Source organism: Mytilus californianus, unplaced genomic scaffold, assembly GCF_021869535.1.
Source record: "Mytilus californianus isolate M0D057914Y unplaced genomic scaffold, xbMytCali1.0.p SCAF_14, whole genome shotgun sequence".
Classification (NCBI taxonomy): domain Eukaryota; kingdom Metazoa; phylum Mollusca; class Bivalvia; order Mytilida; family Mytilidae; genus Mytilus; species Mytilus californianus.
Window position 1 is genome coordinate 36,405,828 of NW_026262626.1, and position 22,189 is coordinate 36,428,016.

The 22,189-nt window shown below is 32.9% G+C and overlaps 2 protein-coding genes across 7 annotated transcripts in view; both read left to right on the forward strand.

Annotated features, from left to right (window-relative positions):
- Positions 1–22,189, forward strand: part of LOC127724635 (E3 ubiquitin-protein ligase rnf213-alpha-like) — a 1,011,139-nt gene that overhangs the window by 479,783 nt on the left and 509,167 nt on the right. The window lies entirely within an intron of this gene.
- On the forward strand, positions 1,905–15,273 carry LOC127724711 (uncharacterized). Its single transcript, XM_052231792.1, has 6 exons — positions 1,905–2,339; positions 5,374–5,394; positions 7,828–8,079; positions 11,360–11,596; positions 13,738–13,785; positions 14,448–15,273. Exons 3-6 carry the CDS (start codon positions 7,833–7,835, stop codon positions 15,011–15,013), a joined length of 1,098 nt encoding a protein of 365 aa, XP_052087752.1. The 5' UTR covers positions 1,905–2,339; positions 5,374–5,394; positions 7,828–7,832; the 3' UTR covers positions 15,014–15,273.

The window sequence follows — 22,189 nt, forward strand, 5'->3', positions numbered from 1 at the left end:
ATATGTTTTTTTTTTGCATGGCCAATCACAAGCACAATTATTTTTTTCAGCGTATATCAAAAACATTTTTTTACTCTTTTATATTTCTATGTTGTTTTAAAACATTATGTTAACTTGAATTTATAAGTGATACTTTATTTAATACATGAGTATACCAAGCCAAGTAAGTTAGTATTTTGTTTTTTGCCTGACTATTTTAAAAAGGCCAGGAGAGCTTTAGCCATAATTTGTCTGTCGTCTTTGATAGATAAGGTTGACAAGCTGTCTTTATAAGTAATAATGAGGATATATAAATATTAACTGGATATATGAAAAAGAACAAATATGGGGCAATGGCACAAAGGCGTTACCAAATCACCAAAATGTCATGCACAAAAAGACATCCAGAGCTTACCGCACTGTCTTCAATTGAGCAGGAACTGCCCACCAACAGGCAGGTAGCCCTGGATGGCCCCAAACACAATAAGAGCAATCAAATCCAAGGACACAGCAAAATGTCAAAATATCTAATTAAAACTAAAAGTTCAACACGACACATCAATAACAAGCACATAGTTTAACTCTAATATAAATATGATCTAAGGGACTGGTCATTTTCTTTCATTAAGGGAACCTGGGAGGAATCATTGGAATTTCTCATATAATCGTCAAGCCCCACCTTTAGAAAATAAAATAAATTCCAAAGACATGAAAATTTCAACCCCCAACATTATAAATAACACATGGCTGAGAGGGTGATAAAGCAGATTGTTACCCTGAGAAAACATTGTCAATCGAGGCGAAGCCAAGGTTTACAATGTATTTTCGTGGGGTAACAATCTGCTCTATGACCCTCTCAGCTTTGTGCTATTAAATTTTCTATACTTAATGTTCTATTAAATTTCAAATTCAAAGTAATAAACTATGACGTGAATGGTAATGGAGTATTTGCCATGGGATAGAGTAAATTATCTCACTCGTATTAACCAATCAAAATCTTGCATTTTGACATGAAGTATAATAATTATCTATACTTTTATTCTTTATAACAAAAATACATGCATTTACAATTTCTATTTATATTATTATTGATGAATAAAATGTTGCATCAGTAGTGAATCTAGAGCAATTCAAGTGGGGGAGTTGTTTCTGACTTCAGGGCACTATATTTCAATAAGCCTACACTATGGTCTCATTGACATTTACCACACCTTCATTCTATTTCAACATCCTTTATCAAAGAAATTAGTTATTAACTTCAGATAAAAATACTTTCCTGGACGAACATGTTCAAACTTAAGATTTGAATCTTAACAATTTAGCGGAGCGGAGCGAGGCTAAAAGAAATTTGATGTCTTTCGTGTCAAAACAAATGGTTGCTCCCTTAGCCTAGTATTTATATAAGCATGTGAATTTTTAAAACTCAACATATATTCCATTGTATTTTGTCGTTGACTGTTGACCTAAAGTGTTTCTTTTTAAATTTATATTAATATCAATTTTGACACTCAAGTGCAAAATTGTCAACAACAAAAAATGAAGATGTTGGTCTTGCAAAGTTTCATTTAGACTTATATAGGATATAAAATAGGAAATTCAATATTTACAAAATGTAAACAGAAAGAAAACTTAAGTGCCATAAACTACAAATATAGAAATAAAATATTACTTTTAAAATTTACGACCTATTATATTCTTGATTACTTTTCCGAACAACAATTTTCCCACAAAGAAAATAACTTTGTACCATATAATCTTTATAGTCGAAATTTGTATCATTTACTGCTAAATTTGTGTCCTCCTTGTCAATTTTCTAAATTAATACAGATATTGAATAGACAAGATAATAAATAGTTTTTGGTATTACGTAACCCACTTACTTATTAATAAGTTTTATTATTAAAACCCGGTGTTATCCAGTATTTCTAAATATGAATATTTCATCATTGAGAGTGGGTATAAATATTTATACTTCATTCGATAAATAATAATTTCGCTACTAATAAAATGTTTTCAATTTTTAAACATATTAACTGTGCTTCTATTGCTGTTCGTCATCTTGAGAGGTAGGTTGTTCAAAAGATCTTTATAAAACAAGGAGATGTGTTATGATTTCCAATGAGACAATAATCCATAGACCAAACTTGAAAGATATGAACAGCTCACCGTACGAACTTAAACAATGAGCAAAAACCATAACGTATGAAGCTTTAAAATATGACAAAGACTGTTTCCAGGTGCTAAAAATGTTCTTATTTTCAGGGATAAATGTGAATTAGATCCAAATCGTTGTCCACCATTTAACTGTGAATCCAAATGTTGTGATGGTTTTACTCTGGACGGTGACGAGGACGATGTCTGTAAGTGAAAATATACTTGTGAATAAGTCCATTCCTCTTATTTATTAAAACAGATATATAGTCAAACCTGCCATAAAGTCACCTCTATTTAGAAAAAAAAACTTTGTGTTGTCAGGTCAATCTCTTCTCTTCACCTGCTTTGTTTGGTCAATGTTCTCAGGTCTCTCAGTGTTTTTGAATTTTGTTTCCCTACTTCACATTATATAAAATAAACGTAAAGGGATGTTAGCATGAGACCAGACCAGAGACACCAATTATGTTGTGATATTTGTCTTTGTTAAATGTCAAATAAAAAAAAGCCAGGTCCAACTTTAATGTGCAATAGAGTGTTTGTTAGCGTTACCCAAAACATAAAAAAGTTAACAAAACTCTAAAACTATTAAAAGCTCATTCTATCCTGGCTTGACAAAAAATGTACAGTGTAGATGAGGCCCGACAGCTTCAGAGAGATACACCAGCTTTTAACTGACCAAATAAATCATTTTTGCTCATAACTTCTAGAAGATTGTTTAAAGATACATTTAAAGACGTTCTTTCATATAAATGCAAAAATGAAAATGATATATTTAAAGAACATGCACAGACAAATATAAAACTACATAGGCCTTATATTTAAATAAAAGGAAGCTATATGTTTGTAGGGCTAGGAAACTATTTCAAATACATGTTGTAAACGTTGAAACAATAGTTCTAAAATGAAAGTATGCCAACAATTCCAGTAAAAATGATAGTATGAGAAAAATTCCAGAAAAAATGATAAATGTATTTCTTCATCCCTGATATCAATTTTACCATGTTGAATAATGCCTGCTGTTTATGCGAGAACGAGGCATACAAAAAGCCTGATTTATTTGAATCCAGTAAGGCCTTGTAAATGCATCAGCTCATTTATGAAGAGAAAAACTGACGAAGTAAGATTTTCGAAGTATATATTCATCGATAAAGAGGGGTCAATCATCGCTTGATAAAGAGGAAAGGACATGGGAAATCGACTTGTATGAACGTTTTTTTTTTTTGTACAGCTTACATTTTATACTTCTTTTATACATTTAGAAGTAAAATTTGATTTAGGGAGGCTCGAGAGTACGAAAATTTCATTACAAATTTTATTTATTACACTACTAGTTGTTACTTTATGATATTGTACAAAAATCAACCAAAAAAATCCATTCGCTTTGGCCCCAGATGACTTTTAAAATGTTTATATCATTGAAAAAACTCCAAATTATCTCCCTTTGGTGCAAAAATGCCATTTTTTTTTTTGCATTAAAATTGAAATATCTTTTTTTTAACTCATTGGTGACCTATATTTTTTATCATTTTTTTCAAATAAGCTGTAAAACTAAACTATTGTAAAATTTAAGCGATTTCTGTAATTTAGTTCTTTTTTTTCTTTCTATATTACCTCTATTTCTCCTATTAGTTCGATCAAGAGAAAAAAAAGTACCTTAACAAAAATGCATGCTTCTTTCGAAGGCAGATTATGTGCTTAAATGAACGGTGACCCCATTTTTTTATTTTATTTTTCTAATGAATATATGATAAAGTTCATTTATAGAAAAAAATAGCGAAATCCTATGTTTAAAAAAAAATTGATTTATACCCTCGAGCCCCCTTAACATTGAACTTATAAATGGTACAATATGGCAAATGAAAAATGTTTAAACCTATCGCATTATGATTCAATTAAGCCATATTACCTTACTCAGGTGTGGTATTAACAGCAAAAAACTTTAAGGATGTACTTAGGTGAAATTAAAAAAATCTAGAATTTAAAATTGATACTATAAGTCAAAAGAGCATTAGTTAAGGAACAAAATAATCTAAAAATATTGATAGGTTATGGAGCTCCTTTTCGAGATATTTAATTTTTTTAAAATGGCGGGAAAAGGCTGACTCTGACTTTTACCTTATATTTGCATTGGTATTATTTGGGTCTCGAAAAATCTAGAATCTGCTTAAATTTTGGTAAATGACCTTTTATGAACTATTGAAGTCTAATATGAAAAGAAAAATGGGTGTTATGGGGCAAAATATTTTACCCTGTATCTTAGGAAAAAAACTAAGGAGTCCGAACATTTGACAAAAACTCCTGAAACCTCACCGAAGTACATCCTTAAATTCAACTAAAATTACTCATCATGATACATGTCGTAATGGGAGATAGCAATTGTAATGACTTCACATGCATTACAAATCAGTGGGACCATTTATTTGGGTACAAGTGATATTAGAGTGAATACAACATGACCCAGGAAACCAAAATTTGAAATTCCTGAAACACATTTTGTCCGTTGTGTATTAAAGTAAAGTAATAGAGTCTCAAGAACCCTAGGTCGAAGAACTGAGTCAATACCATTGACAAAGTTAAAAGACGAATAAGAACACAACAGTCCACAAAACACTCCACTGAAAACTAAGGATTAACCAACACGAACCCCGACAAATAACCTACGGGCCCGGTATATATATTATATATATATAGGTCAAGTAGTTTCAGCTTCACTAATGGCACCTACATATTATGATCAGCTTTGTGGGTAACATATTTTAATGTTCGGCAAGATAAGTAAGTACACATGTAATATACGGTCCACGGCCATTTTTGAAAGTATGTAGTGTCTAGCTTTAGGCGGACGAAAATAGTTAAGAAGTTTCCTCACCTGATTTTTTGTCTACAATTTTGCAAATTCGTGCATGTCCTTGTCAGAGAGTAGTTCTCGCTTAGTAGCATTTGCCGCCATTTGCGTTCAAGAAATACGTACCATCATTTTTTGATAAAACACCCACACAAAGGCCCCTATTCTTGGTAACGAATGAACAATTGTTCATTCAACTTAAAACACATAAAGTACGACGATGAAAAGTGATGTCCGGCGTAAACTACTTTATTGCCAGTAGATCTGTTATTCTTTCTGGTTGTCATTCTGAAAGCGATATTCTAATATCTAAAAGCCTAGTATTATTCAATCGGTTTAGAAAAAGTTTTGAATTATATCAATACGGACAAATGATGATTTTTTTTATATTACAGGTGTACCCAAAAACTACACAAGTGAGTATACATCAGAAGAGTATTCCTGATATTGTTTACATTTAAAAAGTTAGATAAAACCAATCAAATTTAACTTATAATAAATAAAAGGCGATATCTAAATAATCGCCAATGAGACAGGAGCATGTCGACAAAAAGGTAAGGCGATTTTGAACAGATATATCATGTTAAGGAGGGGTATTTGCGAAAAATACCAGTCGAGAGAATGTTAAATTTCGCGAGCCGTAAGGCGAGGGAAATTCATTCTCAAGACTGGTATTTTTCGCAAATACCCCTCAAGAACATGCTATATCTGTTTAATTACACCGAATGTTAACGTACAAAACGCATTGATGATCGTGACATAAAACGCATTGATGATGATCGTGACATTACAAGCGTCCAGTCGGATAGAGTATTTTTTGGCAAATACCACGGCAGAGAGGGTAAAAAAGGCATATCCTTTTTGCATATACCCCGGCGCTGTTTAAAAATGAACGATATTCATTTGATAAAAGTAAATTGGTGAAAAATACACTGGCTATCAACCAATCAAAACCCAGGATTCTTACATAAGGTGTAATTAAAAGGTCTACATACTGTCTTCAAAAACAAACAAATGATTATACATAATGTCATCTAAGTAATAAAACAAACAAAACTAAAATAAACACGAAACAAAACAAATAAAAAAAAAAAACCAAAGCAAAACAACACAACACAACACAAAAACAAAGGTAGGTTAACATTAACAAAATATATATAAATGCATGTTTACAGAATATATCTTAAGAATGATCTAACATAAGGTGTGAAACGAAAATTTCAGGAAAATGTTTTAGGCGCTCGCTGCATAATCAGGACATCATATCATATGTGGCATTATATGATTATGTTGTTATTTTAAAGCAAAGAATGGCAGAGAGAATTCCTTTATGTTAGTAACCCTAGACTGTCTCAAATTGAATGTTATACATCCCAAACAGCCTCGATATTAATAGAATAAGACCAAAAACAACAGCAATTTTCAAACTTATTTTGATTTTGCTACCGTTGGCCCTTAATGCTCTTCAACTTCGTACTTTAGTTGGTCTTTTAACTTTTTATTAGTCGAGGGTCACTTATGAGTCTTTTGTAGACTAAACGTGCCTCTAGCGAAACAAAAGAATAAACCTGGTATCTTTGATCAGTTATTATACAACCACTGGGTCGATGCCACTGCTGGTGGAAGTATTCTCCCCGAGGGTATCACTAGTCCAGTAGTCAACACTTCTGTGTTGACATGAATTGATATTGATATTGTCATATTTATGAATCAACTGTTTTCAAAACTTTGAATTGTTCGAAATATTGGAAGTTTCTACCCCCAGGAATAGATTATTTGTATTTGGCCCTGATGATCTTCAACTTCGTACTTTATTTGGCCTTTGACCTTTTTGATTCGAGCGTCACTGATGAGTCTTTTGTAGACGAAACGCGCGTCTAGCGTACAGGATTATGGTATCTTTGGTGAGCTTTTTTTGGCATACATTGTAGTGATTGCTTGTTGTTAGCTTAACGTTCAGTGGGAAATACACAAAGTATAGAAACATTTCTGTGTGCTTAATTAATTCTATTGTTGAAATGTATGTTTGTCGTATATGAAACCACCTTAAAGCTTGACGAAAACAATCCTCTCCCATAGATATTTTTTTTATACATATACTTGTGTACTAGTATGTTATTTTGAAGGCAGTTTAGGTCTTGGGTCTGGTACTGTCCGTACCCGGCTAATAAAGTTTAAAGTATTGGTATTCCGACTTTGAGCTATTATAGCCAGGAAAACTCCTGGTTATCAATACAAAAGAGAGGCGAAAGATACAATAGGGACATTCAAACTCACAAGTCACAATACAACAGTTATGTTATTCTTTATATTCTCTAAATATCAGTTTAAAAGAATATGCCAGTATATAAAATGTTCCCATGATCCAACAACCACCGTTAATTTTTACCAAAGGCCTTTGATCAATTATATCATGGAAATCGATTTTCCTACCGTCTTTAATATTATGATATTTGTAAAACTGGGTAGAGACATTAGAAGAAGGCAATATTCAAAACAGAAAGTAGTTATGGGTTTTCGGAAATTATTTTCCCCCGGACTAATCCAAACTAACCCAAACTGAATAAACTTCAGAGAGGATAACTTACCGCAGTTTGCATTCTACCTTTATGGTTCAGAACCATTATTTTGATCTGGAAGACGGAGAAGCTACACACAATACATATGTCTCCTCAGTTAGTGTCACAGTTATACATTACAACAATAAATAAATATAGTCATAGTTATCTTTCAAAATTTTAAGCACGTCAATGTTAATTTATTGTTAAGAAAATTAATAGGCCCTACATTTAATGTTTTTGCTTCATCAATGTCTTCTATACTAACCCGTATATACAATCTTGTTTCAGAACCAATGTTTCACGACTGTCCAAGGGAAGGACAAAATGTATACCTTTACGTAGGTCCTTCAATCAACATGATATTTCTGTACAAAACATTTCATGTTTCTGATTGGAAAGGAAATCAACTTAAAACAACATTGTCAAGAACTGTTTTTAGTCGATGCGAGTGTTCAGGGCCTCAGGAGGAGGAGGTTGAAGCAACAGCTACAGATGAGTTCGGAAATGAGGCTGAATGCCTGTTTACTGTATCCATTATTGGTATGCAAATAATACATGTATTATTAGTTACACCCATCATCACGTTATTTATACTTTTTGAAAAAAAAAACATTATAATTATCTTGATATTTTTGATCATATGCTATTGATTATAAAGTGCAATGCATTACAGGCAAGCAATGGTGAATGAGCTTTGTCGTAGTCATTTAAAGATTTTGCATACAGTTCGTGCATGTTGGACCTAAGCTGAAAATGAAAGAAATAATGCATTAATCATATATTTTTATTCAAATTTGATTGAATAAACTTCTTATATTATATAGGGTGTACATTTTCATGATTTTGTGAACGTCTAGATTATGTAATTCGTCAAATTCAACAATTGATATATTTTTCTTAAGAAATGTAGTTTTCTTGTCTAACAAATTTCTCTGTACCAATTTGAAATATGAAATATTAACAATCATATGGTAACCGATTGTGTATTTTTTTGTGAATACATAGTTAAGTGATACAAAATAGAAAATGTTAGGTAGCTATCCAGTTTTAAGCTAACAATTAAAACTAAAGTTACGGTTCTTGTACATTTGCATCCGGACGAAAACGTTTTCCTTTTTTGTTTCTCAAAAACAGAAAGACGAAAAAGGAAAAAAAAAACAAAAAAAAAACAAAAAAAAAAAACCACGAAGGGACACAAGTAAAAGGGAACTTTGTTTTTCGCATTTTGTTTTTTTTTCAAATTTTTCTCAAAACACAAAACGGAATAGAAACAGATATATAAATTACACGGACCTCATTACCTACTTTGATTTTATCCTTGTAAATTGACGATAAGTTCGATTTATTCTTAAGTGACCAATAGTCTTTTGCATAATACTCATTGTACGTACGTATACTAATCATATACTGTCATGTTTCGTTACTTTTTTTTTTAGAGAATTGTAAACATGTATCACAGTTTTTCGATACGAACACAATTATAAATTTAACAGTAAACCGTATTCGGGGACTAATGTTAATCTGTATTATTAATTTATATAATTGATAAATTATTATTTATCGTTCAGTGGCAAATATTACATGTAAACCGGACGAAAACATGTTGACATGATATGAATATGAACCCTGCTTTGTACTAGAACGACATAATTGAGGTTGGCCGACATTTTTTTATTTGCTAGGTAACACGGCAACGGATAAATTAGTTTGACTCCGAGTCGAGTCGATCAGTCTTTACTCCTTCCCCTCAATGATGCGTGCTTAGCGGAAAAGCAGCAAAAACCAATAGTCAAGGCTTTGGTATTACCTGGCCGGGGATCGAACATCCTGCTTAACTACACTACCGCACTACCATCGACGCGATTTTATATTTTTGAAGTTAGCATATATCTACAAATAAATACAGAATATTTATACATTGTATATGAAACAATAAAATTTAAGAATGAGAAACAAAAAGAAACGCGAAAATCAACGAGTTTTTTCTCTCTGTTTCATAGCGAGCACAAATCAAAACTGCTTTTATCCTTTAATTTTAACAAACCGTTTTTTTTTTTAATTCCAAACCGTTCTTTTTAAATGAAATCAACACATTGTCACTGAACCTAGTACACATTTTTGTTTAGGGGCCAGATGAAGCCCACCTTCGGGTGCGGGATTTTATCGCTGTGTTGAAGACCCATTGGTGGCTTTCGGCTGTTTTCTGCTCTTTGGTCGGGTTGTTGTCTCTTTGACACATTCCCCATTTCCCTTCTCAATTTTACACTAGCCTAAAGGAGGACCACGGCGAACTGCGACAATAATTCCCATGTTACTTGTCGCTCAACATAGAAGAAGGATCGATTGATTGATTGATTGATTGGTGTTTAACACCACTTTCAGCACTACTGTGCTATTTCGTGGCAGTCAGTTCTTATTGGAGGAGGAAACCGGATTTCCAGGAGAGAACCACCGACCTTCGGTAGGAAAAAAGAACTATAGTTAATTAATATTGGAGTCGAGCGCACCTATACGTACGGAATTCGAACTTACAACATCAGTGTTTTCAGGCTAATTATACAGTAGGTCGGCTATTTAGACCACTTGGCCACCGAGGCAAGAAAGATCGATACTTTACAAATAAAGCAAAGGTTTATCATTTAATACTTTTTTTTTAATTCGTTGATAATTGCAGGATAAAATTATTATATACTTCTTCATGTACTGTGCATTTATTTTCTCCATTGTTTACTTAATCATGTTTCAATAAGTGTTCAATAATTTTATGTTGAAAACAATTGCTTACAAAAATAAACAGCTGCGCCATGAGCGCATGATACGCCCGTCGTCTTGTGTGTGAATTTTTATGCAATAAGCATAAATAGTTTCTGACATACGGCGTGACATGCGAAAAACCCCCCCTTTTTTTTTTTACAAAAAACTCAATATCTCTAAAATAAAATTTTGAATCAGAACCAAAAAGTATACAGATCTTTAGATTAATATAACTAAGAAGTGTGTAAAATTTTAAGCATTAATCATAAATCGTTTTTGAGATACGGCGCGACATGTGAAAACCCCCCTTTTAAAAAAAAAAAAAAATCAATATCTCAAAAATAAAATTTTGAATCAAAACCAAAAAGTATACAGATCTTTAGATTAATATAACTAAGAAGTGTGTAAAATTTTAAGCAATAATCATAAATCGTTTTTGAGATACGGCGCGACATGTGAAAAACCCCTCCCCCTTTTTTTACAAAATACTCAATAACTCAAAAATAAAATTTTGAATCATCACCAAAAAGTATACAGATCTTAAGGTTAATATAACTAAAAAGTGTGTAAAGTTTTAAGCAATAATCATAAACTGTTTTTGAGATACGGCGCGACATGTGAAAAACCCCTCCCCCTTTTTTAACAAAATACTCAATATCTCTAAAATAAAATATTGAATCGTCACCAAAAAGTATACAGATCTTAAGATTAATATAACTAAGAAGTGTGTAAAGTTTTAAGCAATAATCATAAACTGTTTTTGATATACGGCGCGACATGTGAAAAAAAACACACACCTGTTTTAGTTACTAAGTCCCGTAACTCAAAACATTTTAATCTTATTTTCACCAAAAAGTATACAGATCGTTTGACCATCATAAGAAACAACTATGTTAAGTTTCATGAAATTTGGATAAGTCATTTTCAAGTTACGGTGCGACATGTTTACGCCGGACAGACAGACAGACGGACGGACGCCGGACATTTGTATACCATAATACGTCCCGTCAAAAATTTGACGGGCGTATAAAAACTGCTGAATTAATGTCCACTCTGCTTTTAACAGATAATATTCCACCCGTTATAAGATATTGTCCGAAACGTCAAACCATGAATGAAAACGACAACATTGTATGGACAGCTCCAACAATACGAGACAATGTGGGATTGGAAACTTTATATACACCTAACCAGTATAACAATACAAAGTTTCTACCTGGACTATACACTCTGATCTATAATGCTACTGATTATTCTGGTAATTCAGAAATCTGCAGGTTTCAAATCCGTGTTTACAGTACAGGTGAGTAAAACTGTAATTATATTTTAACATTTAAAGAACATTTATCTAATTTGAACCGACTTCATTTTCTGTCTATTAGAATATTATCTCACAATTTTGTGTTTAATAATACATAACATCTTAATTCTCTACCACTGTAAAAATGTTAGGAGACGAGGAGTTATAGGAAAAACAACGAAATATGACCCCCTCTAAACAACAACTCCACCAAAACTCAATTGCCCCGAAATAGTAAATAGTATCTTTTCCACTATTTGCACCCGTCAGTTTGCCATTGACAAGTAAACATTCTTTGAAAAGTAAGTTTCCATGGTCAGTGATCTACTATGTGTATTTCTACTAGCCGCTTTAACCATTCTGTTATCGATGATCTGAAATTGACTAAGTCGACAAAGAAAACATTTAGACAAGATTATTTGCATTGTATAAAGTTGGCTTGCAATTTAAAAAAGATAAAAAAGAATTCAGATAGCATTTTATAATTGCTGCTCATTGAAAAACAGCTTTCTATGTAAAATCATGTTGACTTTTTTTCTTCTTTTTGTCGTCTATCGTTTTGGCCATAGTATTGTCAGTTATACTTTGAAGTATGAGTTTTTAATGTCCACTTGGTACCTCCCTCCTCTTTTTTACAGACCTCGTACAGAAAGATCAAACCTAAGAATGTTAAAAAAAATGAAGATACTATCATGGTGAAGTTCGTACAAATGTAAATAAAATGAAAGACGGCATACAAAATCGTGTTGTTCATTTTTACAGTAACAATAACATAAACGGTATCAATTGTAATGCCCCAGATGCGCATTTTGACAATTATTGTCTTTTCAGTGATGGTCGAGGCCAAAATATTTGAATATCCGAAATCTAATACAAATATTGTTGAGCGGATCAAACCAAAAAGTACCGAAAGCATAGCCAGATCCGGACAAGGAAACATATCTTTGCACTAGGGAGCTATATTCCTTAATTATTCAAAGGGTCGTTACAATGAAAATTGTTTCGTGAAAAAGTATTCTCAAATTTTGCCACATAAACAAGACTTATTACCTACTATGTATATACCATTATCCTAAGAAAATAAAACTGGTGTTTTTGCTAGTCAACAAGATATAATTTCAAACAATTAATCATAAACAAAAAATCTTCCCTACATATACCAGTTGCTTACTGTTTTATATTCAACGCTTGATTCAATAGTTCGGGGCCTTTCGTTTGTTGAAATTTAATTATGCCGTCATTTCTGTCCCATTATGAAGTTTTGCTGACGTGATAGCATGAAAACGCTGTCATGTCTACTATAAAGATAAAAATCATTTTTCAAGATAATTATTGATTTTAAAGATAAGTATCGGAAGAATCAGCAGTCAGGGCCGTAACTGAAAACAATTATGTCGAAAATAACTTTAAATAATGATTTTTATTATATAAAAAACTTTGAAAATATCTCGAATAAACTTTTTAAAATAGACATCTTTTGTTTTAGATTTTTTGCCGTTACTAAATTTCTCCTGTACAAAGAATTCCCTCTACTCTAGTGGATTAACCTCCTCTCTTTCTAATTTGAAAAAAAATATTAGTCATGCACATGATCGGTAAGAAATTGTTCATTGTGTAAAAGATTACACCACTGTGTACATAAATTGCAGTTATCTTCCAATTATTTATGATATTTATAGATCACTATTTTACAGAGTTTTAAAGCAAATCATCTATTGATAAACAGACGTGTAAATTTGAATAAAGAATATGTATGAAACATAGTGAAATCTAAAATTGGTCATACATTTTCATTGTAACAGGAATCAATAATCATAAAAATCTGAATTTCAAATGTTTAACTGGTTTTAGTAATAACCAATAAAGGTTATAATATCTGTTTTTAATCAGACCCCCTGACTGCATAAGAGAAAGATTCTACTGCTAGATGTCATGCGATGCAATAATTTCTTTTCCTCAAAATTTAAAAAGTACAAAATTAATATGTACAAGCAAGTCTCACAGTTAGAAATTAAAAAATGATCTTACTGTCTTGGGTGAAGAAATGCAAGTTTACAAATGAAAAGTTGCTATTTTCAATCAACGAGGAGTAATTATACTTATTAATAAGTATAGATGAAATATGTTTTCTTACTCTTTTCCAGATTATTATGTAAAGTATAAAAAGAGTACCGATCCATCCATGGTTATAAGTAAGTGAAATAGTTTTTTTTTTTTTTTTTAACCGTTGAATTATTGATTTGCGATTTGTAATATATATTATTCATCTAATGTATTTAAATAAAAGCATTAAAATAAATGATAAAAGTTAACATGTTTTGAAAAAAAGTCTATTAATATAAGAAATGCATGTTCAACTTGCTATCTTGAGGCATATATCTTAATGAAAAGGTTTTGACGTGATGACAAACCACTGACCTTACTTGTACATCGTATATGCCAAAATACAAGTTATGATAGCATCTCGTTATGAAAAAAAATATCGCTTTCAAAACGTTTTTGTTGTTGCATTATGCCATGTTTCCTGGATGTTTTCTTCAATATAAAGATGTTTTCGCATGAATAAGTAACCGTCTATTTTGTTCTAATGTCTAGATTTGAAAGTAAAATGTTCCAATTTTTAGGCTGTTTTTCCGATAGCTGTTAAAGGTATATTCTGTAGTTTTAAGAAGTTATGATAATCCACATAATCAAGGAATAATTGTACATGTTATTGATTTCATCGCTTTAAAAAATGCTGAAGCATTTGACGGACTAGAAAAAAAAATAGTATTTTATTAACAATAGTCAATATTTATTTGGTATAGCTGGTTGTGATATTAATACCTACGTTATTTATTTTGTCGTATTTCAGGTAGTGCAATTGTAGGAGTATTATTTATTACACTGATAGTGATGGCGCTAGCAATGTACCGTCTATGTAAAAAGCGTCGACAGCTAAACAGTACAGGCGGTCGTCCTAATAGCCAAGTCACAAGGTCGGCTACGACACAAGGAGAAACACATGACAATCCTGTCTTTACAATTTATAACAATGATCCTCCGCCATATGACATTGCTACATATGATAAGCTACCAGACTACAGCCCACCTATATTTCCGCCGTCATATGAAGAAGTTCAAAGTTCAACGCAGATCAATCTTGGTGAAGATAATCTTGTATGTTCGATTACAGAAAGTTCTACTGAGGAACCGGATGAGGGATCTTCACCGTCGCAGATGATTGTAGATTATTCACAGGAGAGCAATACTGGAAAACATGTCAATACTGTTTCCAAAACGACTGAAAATAACACTTCAGTGCAACAGTCACTGCAACAGTCACTGCAAAGAGATCTGCATCCGACAGTGCATGGAAACATGCAGTTGGACCACGTGAATCTCCAGATAAACTCAAATAGCATACAAACTGATATCTGACAGTATTGAAGCTGTCGCAGTTTACTAAGAAACAAAATTTTATAAGCAGATCAAAGTTTGAATTAAACGGGCACAATGAACCTTAGTTTCATAGGTTGACTTAAATTATGCAAGAAAATGTTTAAGAATCTCATTTAATCGAACATATGTAAAACAGTCCATAAAAAGAATCTTTGACATCAATCAAATGCACCAACAGAATAAATACCAGTATACAGCAAAACTATTTCCTTTAATATGATAGTCTTATTTACTCAAAGACCGTACATATTTGTACTTGAAAGAATTCATTTTTATTTATTGTTCACTATAATTGTATTGTGTTTAATTATTCAGTATACATATTCTTAAATATTTGCATCATTTTTATCTAAATATGTACAAAATGACATATAGGGTATATGTCAAGTGGATAGCAACTGAACGATATAAAAACCAAACGAAAACTTCATATTGATTTATAATAAATGTGTGTCACTAAACATGAAGGAACTTAGAACCTTTCGGAGCTGAACTGTTGTTTGTCTCTTGTTTTTTTTTATGTTTTGTCAAGATGTTGTCTGTATTTTGTCACCTTGTTGGCTTTTATTGCCCCCTGGTTCCCTCTCCTTTATTTAGTGGGGTTATAGAAGAGAACTAGTAAATCCTGCAAAGTCGGTAGTGATAGACAAACGATGTGTACTGATATTAATTAATTATTTTTTTGATTGTACAAAATATCATTGCCGTTTAATCTAACATTTTGACATGACAATGCATAAGAGAAAATAGGGAGAAGATACAAAAATCAAAAACCTCAATTTGAAAAAAAAACAGACAATACCATAGTAAAAAAAAACCAAAAAAAAAAAAAACCCCGGCGAAAACACAAATGGCAGTCTATTAACATTAGACATCGAGCTAAAGATTGGACAACAAGAATCCCATAAAAAAACTTGGGTCAATTCGGATGCTGTGAAAGATTCGGTATACGTAGTAGGGGTCCACAATTTAGTACGCATTGGAATACCTACTGTCTGTTGAAATATTAAGCCCCCTAATTCAACAAATATATATGTTGTCGATCAAAAAGTCCAGGATTTTGATGATATCATCCTCGGTGTATTTGCTTTTGAAATCAGGGCGGGTTTTCACAAAGAAAGATTTTTCATAAAATAAAACAAAACATTTGCATCTACGATTTCTATTTTTGTAGAAAAACCTGTGTTAATGAAACTATGTAATTATTCGATACTTTATTTGAGCATTGGGATAGTGCTGTAAAGCGTATAAAAAACGTTTTGATATTACTACAAAATTGTAAAGTTGTGATTGAAGATTTTCCAGTAGATCATTAGAATTTTTTAAATCCACATCTACTAGTAATTGACATCGCTGGTTGAATATACTTCATCACAGTATTTATCACGGTCATCTTTTAGTGCAAAAAGAATGGCGGACAGAACTTGTAAAAATGTACTTATGTAAAGTAACTTGTCAAAATGTACGCTTTTATTAATCAAGTGTGAAGGATAAAAAGTAAAATAACAAAAATACCGAAAGAAAATTCAAAACGGAAAGTCCCTTATTAAATGGTAAAATCAAAAGCTCAAACACATCAAACGAACGGAAAACACCTATCATATTCCTGACTTGTTACAGGCATTTCATATTCATATCTCAAATATACCAGAAGAAAAATGTATATAGTCGATTTGTCCAGATTTTGTTTTCCATCACAAATTTTCCAAAGGTTTTAAACAAATTCAGTCAATCAAACAAGTTCCATCAACATGAAATTATGTCAGAGATATTAATAACTTAACATAGGCAATACTAATCGGCTGACTAGTGGTATGATTGACATGATAATTAATTATATTAGCTGTAAGGAGTTATATAATTGGAACGATGGAATACGAAGAAATAAATATTTCGGAAATTCAAATTAGTCGCTTTTATAACGTAAATGTTGAATACCATTTATACATCAAAATGATCGATGGACAATAATTCCAAAGTCGATTATATTTTTAAACTTATTGACCATGTTTTGAAATTTTAACCAAAATTCATTCCTAACATACAAATTCTCCGAGTGTGTTACATGAACTCTAAAATTGAGAATGGAAATGGGGAATATGTCAAAGAGACAACAACCCGACCAAAGAGCAGACGACATGATTTCGAAAATATATGCTTGCTAGCGCAAGTGTAAAAAATCTTTAATACTTCAAAAATGACTGGAAGAAAAATCTGCAAACTATTGTCCTGATTTTGTCAATTGTATTTACCTTATTTTAACGTTTTATTCAAGAATTACTTACTTACTTACTTATCCTCTTCATCCCCAGTGGGACATAAGGCCACAACAAACTGCCTCCACTTCTCTCTGTCCTAAGCCATGTACTGGGCTTGGCCCCAGGTGTAACACATTGCTTCCAATTCTGCTGTAACAGTTCTTCGCCAGGTGATTCTAGGTCTCCCTGGTTTCCTTTTTCCTGGTGGTGTCCAATATAAAGCTGTTTTAGGTGTGCGGTGTTGTTGCATTCTCAGTACATGGCCTAACCATCTAGATCTTCGTTGTTTGATTTCTGCTGTTATGCTCTTAGCATTACATTTCTCCAAAAGGCTCTTATTTGGCCAGAATATTCTGTTGATCTTTCTTAGGCAGCTAGTATGGAATGCATCTACTTTTTGAAGGTCACTAACTAAAACACGCCAAGTTTCTGAACCATACAGTAGGACAGATTTTACATTTCTGTTGTAAATTCGCAGTTTGGTCCTTAAACTGTACTGGTTGGACTTCCAGATTGTATGAAGTCTTGCAAATGTTGCACGTGCCTTAGATAGTCTTGCCTTTATATCCTTCCCTGTCCCATTATCTTTACTTATGATGCTTCCAAGGTAAGTGAAATCTTCTACACTGTCCACTGGCAGCTCATTGATTGTTATTGGTGTTGTGTTTCTATTGTTTATTGACATTACCTTGGTCTTCTTGGCATTAACATTCAGACCAGTTTGCTTTGCATAGTTGTTAATTATGTTGGTCTTCCCCTGGAGGTGTTCACTTGTTGTTGATAATATGGCAATGTCATCAGCAAAATCAAGGTCTTCTAGCTGGTTAAACATGGTCCACTGGATACCCCTTTTCTTGTCTGATGTTGTATGTCTTTGTATCCAGTCGATGGCCAATAAAAATAGGATTGGTGACATAAAACATCCCTGTCTTACACCAGATTTAACTTCAAATGAGTCTGAGATAGAGCTATCAAGGATGACACTGCATTCAAAGTTGTTATAGAAGGCTTTTATTAGCATCAAAATTTTAGGTGGAATTCCATATGATTTAACAATTTTCCAAAGAGTTTCTCTATGTATACTGACATAGGCCTTTTTGAAGTCGATGAAATTAATGAAAAGTGGTGTGTTCCATTCAATGCATTGCTCAATGATGTTCCTCAGAGTGAAAATTTGGTCAATGCACCCTCTGCCTCTTCTAAAGCCTGCTTGTTCTTCTCTAAGCTTTTCATCCACAACTTTATCAATTCTTTTTAGAAGAATTTTGCAAAATACCTTACTAGGGACAGAGAGTAATGTAATCCCTCTCCAGTTGTCACAGTTGCGTAGACTGCCTTTCTTTGGTAATTTCACAATCAAGCCTTAGCTCCAGTCTGATGGAATGTCCCCTTCTTTCCAGATGACAAGGAAAAGATTGTGGAGTACTATGGATGATGTATATATGTCTGCCCATAACATCTCTGCGTGGATGGAACTAATGCCTGGTGCCTTCCCTGTTTTCAATGATTTAATGGCATTTCTTACTTCTTCTATAGTTGGTGGTTCTGTGTTGATGTTTAAATCATCTTCTGATGGTTCAGGGTTAGCTTTGATATCAGGCTCAGGGCAGTTTAATACCTCTTTGAAATGTTGGACCCACCTTTCTGCTTGTTCCCTTTCTGTTTTCAATGATTTGCCGTTTTTGTCGTTTACATGTGCTGTCTGGGCATTTGATGTTCCACAGAGTTGTTTGCTGATTTTGTAAACTGTACTCAACTCTCCCAGAATGGCTGCCTTTTCTGCTTCTTTTGCTAGGTCCTCCAGATATTGTCTTTTATCTTTTCTAGCACTTCTTTTAACTTCTTTTAACTTCTTTGTCTTTTGCTCTGTATGTTACTTGTAGTTGATCTTGTAACCTTTTGGATTTTGCATTTACTGATTTCTGTTTTATAGTTTTTCTTTCTTCAATTTTTTGCCAGGTTTCCGATGTTAACCAATCTTTGTTCTTTTTTGTCTTGCGACCAACTGTCTTTTCTGCCGTCTTTACATAAATATCTTTGATGTTATCCCACTTCTCTTGTACACTGCCTTCTCCATCATCAGAGTTGTCTAGCACACTAAACCGATTTTTCAATTCTAAGCAAAAAGCTTTCTTGACATTTGGTGACTTCAACCTTGCTGTGTCTAGTCTCTTTCTGTTCTGGTTTTCAGTAGGTGCCTTTCTTAGTTTTAATTTGATGGTGGCTTTCAGTAGATAGTGATCACTGTTTACATCTGCACCCCTGAGTACTCGTACATCTCTTAATGATCTACGCCACTTGTTGTTCACCAATATGTGGTCAATCTGGTTTACTGTTCTTCCATCAGGTGATTTTCATGTTAGTTTATGGATGTTTTTATGTGGAAAGATGGTCCCTCCTATCACCAGTTTATTGCAAAGACAAAGATCGATAGCACGTTCACCATTCTCATTTTTCACCCCGCAACCATTCCTGCCCATGACAATTTCAGCATCAGTGATGTCTGATCCTACTTTTGCATTAAGATCTCCCATTATTACCAGCATGTCGTGTTGAGGTACTTTAGAAACGGCAGTCTGCAGCTGTTCGTAAAAATCATCCTTGGTCTCATCTTCTGTATCATTTGTTGGTGCGTAACACTGTATGATAGAAAGCTTACAGTAGTCTGAGTTAAATCTTGCTGTTACTAATCTTTCACTGATTGGTTCCCATTCTTGTAGTGTTTTTGCCTTTTCTTTGCATATAATTATTGCTACACCATTAATATGTCTGTCAGTGTGTCCAGAATGTAGGATGATGTTTCCACTATTTGTTCTAGTCTTTCCAGAGCCAGTTCAACGACATTCGCTCACACCAAGAATGTCCAACCTGTAGTGCTGCATTTCCTTGATGACCTGTGCAGTCTTTGATGTTTCATACATGGTTCGAACATTCCATGCTTCTATATGTATTTGTGCTTTAGGCCCTAGAAGACTCATATTCATTTTCCTAGTTTCCACAATATGAGAAGTCATTCCGCTGTGGTTTGAGTCCCCCGTTGAACCTATAACAGAGGGTAATCTAATTTCATTTGTTGTGGTTTCTGTAACTGTAATAGTTTTTACAGGATGGGGGAGTTAACCCCATGCCCAACACTCCAACCTGGAGGGCCAGGGAATTTGTAGTCAAGGTTTCATTCCTCTAGAAGGGCTGCTGTCCTGAGCTAATGAATCCATTCTATCCAGCTTTGTTTTCGAAGTTTACCATCTCCTAGATGAGTTGCCTTACTGGGCTACGACTCTCATCTAACCGACTATTTACCCATAGCTGGAATTCAAGAATTAGTTTTAAGCAAATACATTATTCCAACATGTCATACAGAAGTTAACACTATCCTATGCATGACTTTAAAAGGACAAGAAAGGAAATGAATTTCGTTAGGAACGCAAAGTTGACTCGACCATGGCTAATCAACAAAGTATGAAATTTATACGAACCTGCTTTAGATATATGTGCTGTACATAGAATTTATCATTGAAATTAAGTTTGCGATTTCGACTGACAATGGTGAATCAATCTGACATTGTATAATTTAAGTTATTTTATGCGAAAAAAGAAAAACAAAATGATTCTGTTTTTAGTTGTTGTCCTATACTCTGAAGTTTCAGCTTGTGAAGTCGAATTCTGTCTCATACTCAGTGTAATCAATTAAGACAAAAACTTGGGACCACAATAATCCTCATAATGAAAATCTTTTTTTTTTTCGTCAATTTCAAATAGTATATTTACTGATTTTTACATTTTTATTCCCTCAAAGATGCTTACATTGACGTTTGAAAAAGATTTATCCTCAAAAATAAATTTACTAAGGCATGTGTAAGAACAACATATAAATCCGTTCTGCTGCACATCCATAAAACTTAATGTCACTTAAATCTACCTGAAATCTCTCTTATCTTTCCAATATTTGATTTGTAGAATAAATGCATACGATTGAAAATCGATCATCCTGACCTTAATCAAGAGTGTTATCTTTAATATATTGTTTCCATATTATTTGAAATCTGAATGTAAAAAGATGTGGAGTATTAATAGAGTGTTTGTCAGCTTTAATATACTTGTCTTGTTGCAGTTTTATGTAACAGTCGCAGAGTAAGTTTACATTTTATCATTTCAGTGATTAATGTCGTCTTGCAGAATGGGTTTATATATATTTACTTCCTTGTATGTTTTCTTATGATCATGATGATGGATAATTGCCAAAATTGCAATTGCTCCATACCCTTTATATTTCTAAGGTTCATTATTGTTCTTGAAATCTTCCAGTTGTTGGTTCAATGTTTATTATACATGTACAATCATTCAGTATAACACTACCTTACAAAGCAGAGGGTATACAGTAGTGGAACTGTCTGTCCTCCTGCCCGTACAACTGGCTATATCAGTCGCTTTTAGTTCTGCTCTTAATCTCAAAGTCACAGATGCTTTCAGTACGGAGAAAAAGCTGTCAAAATCGTTATCGCCGTTTCGAGTGGACTTCTTTGCTAGTAGAAGAAAGATGCAGTATTAAATATGAAAAAAAGACTATGACCGGTATAAAGGTACTAATTTCGATAACTGTTTGACAGATCATTTATATTTGCTCTATCGTTTACTGAAAGAGTATGGAACAAATTTCTGCTTCAAATTTGTTTTTTTTCTCTCTCAAAGATTTCTGGGTATCTATGCATGATTTAAATCAGCTGAACTTATTTTGGAAGCTTTAAATTTTTTTTTACTTTTGATTATTTTAACTACCTAGAAAAAATATTTTCATGTTTATCATTAAATATAGCTTTCTTTAGAATTGGGAAAACGAGGTCCAAACTATTAAATCATATTTAGTATTGAATAAATATGATGTATGTTTTTGTCATGT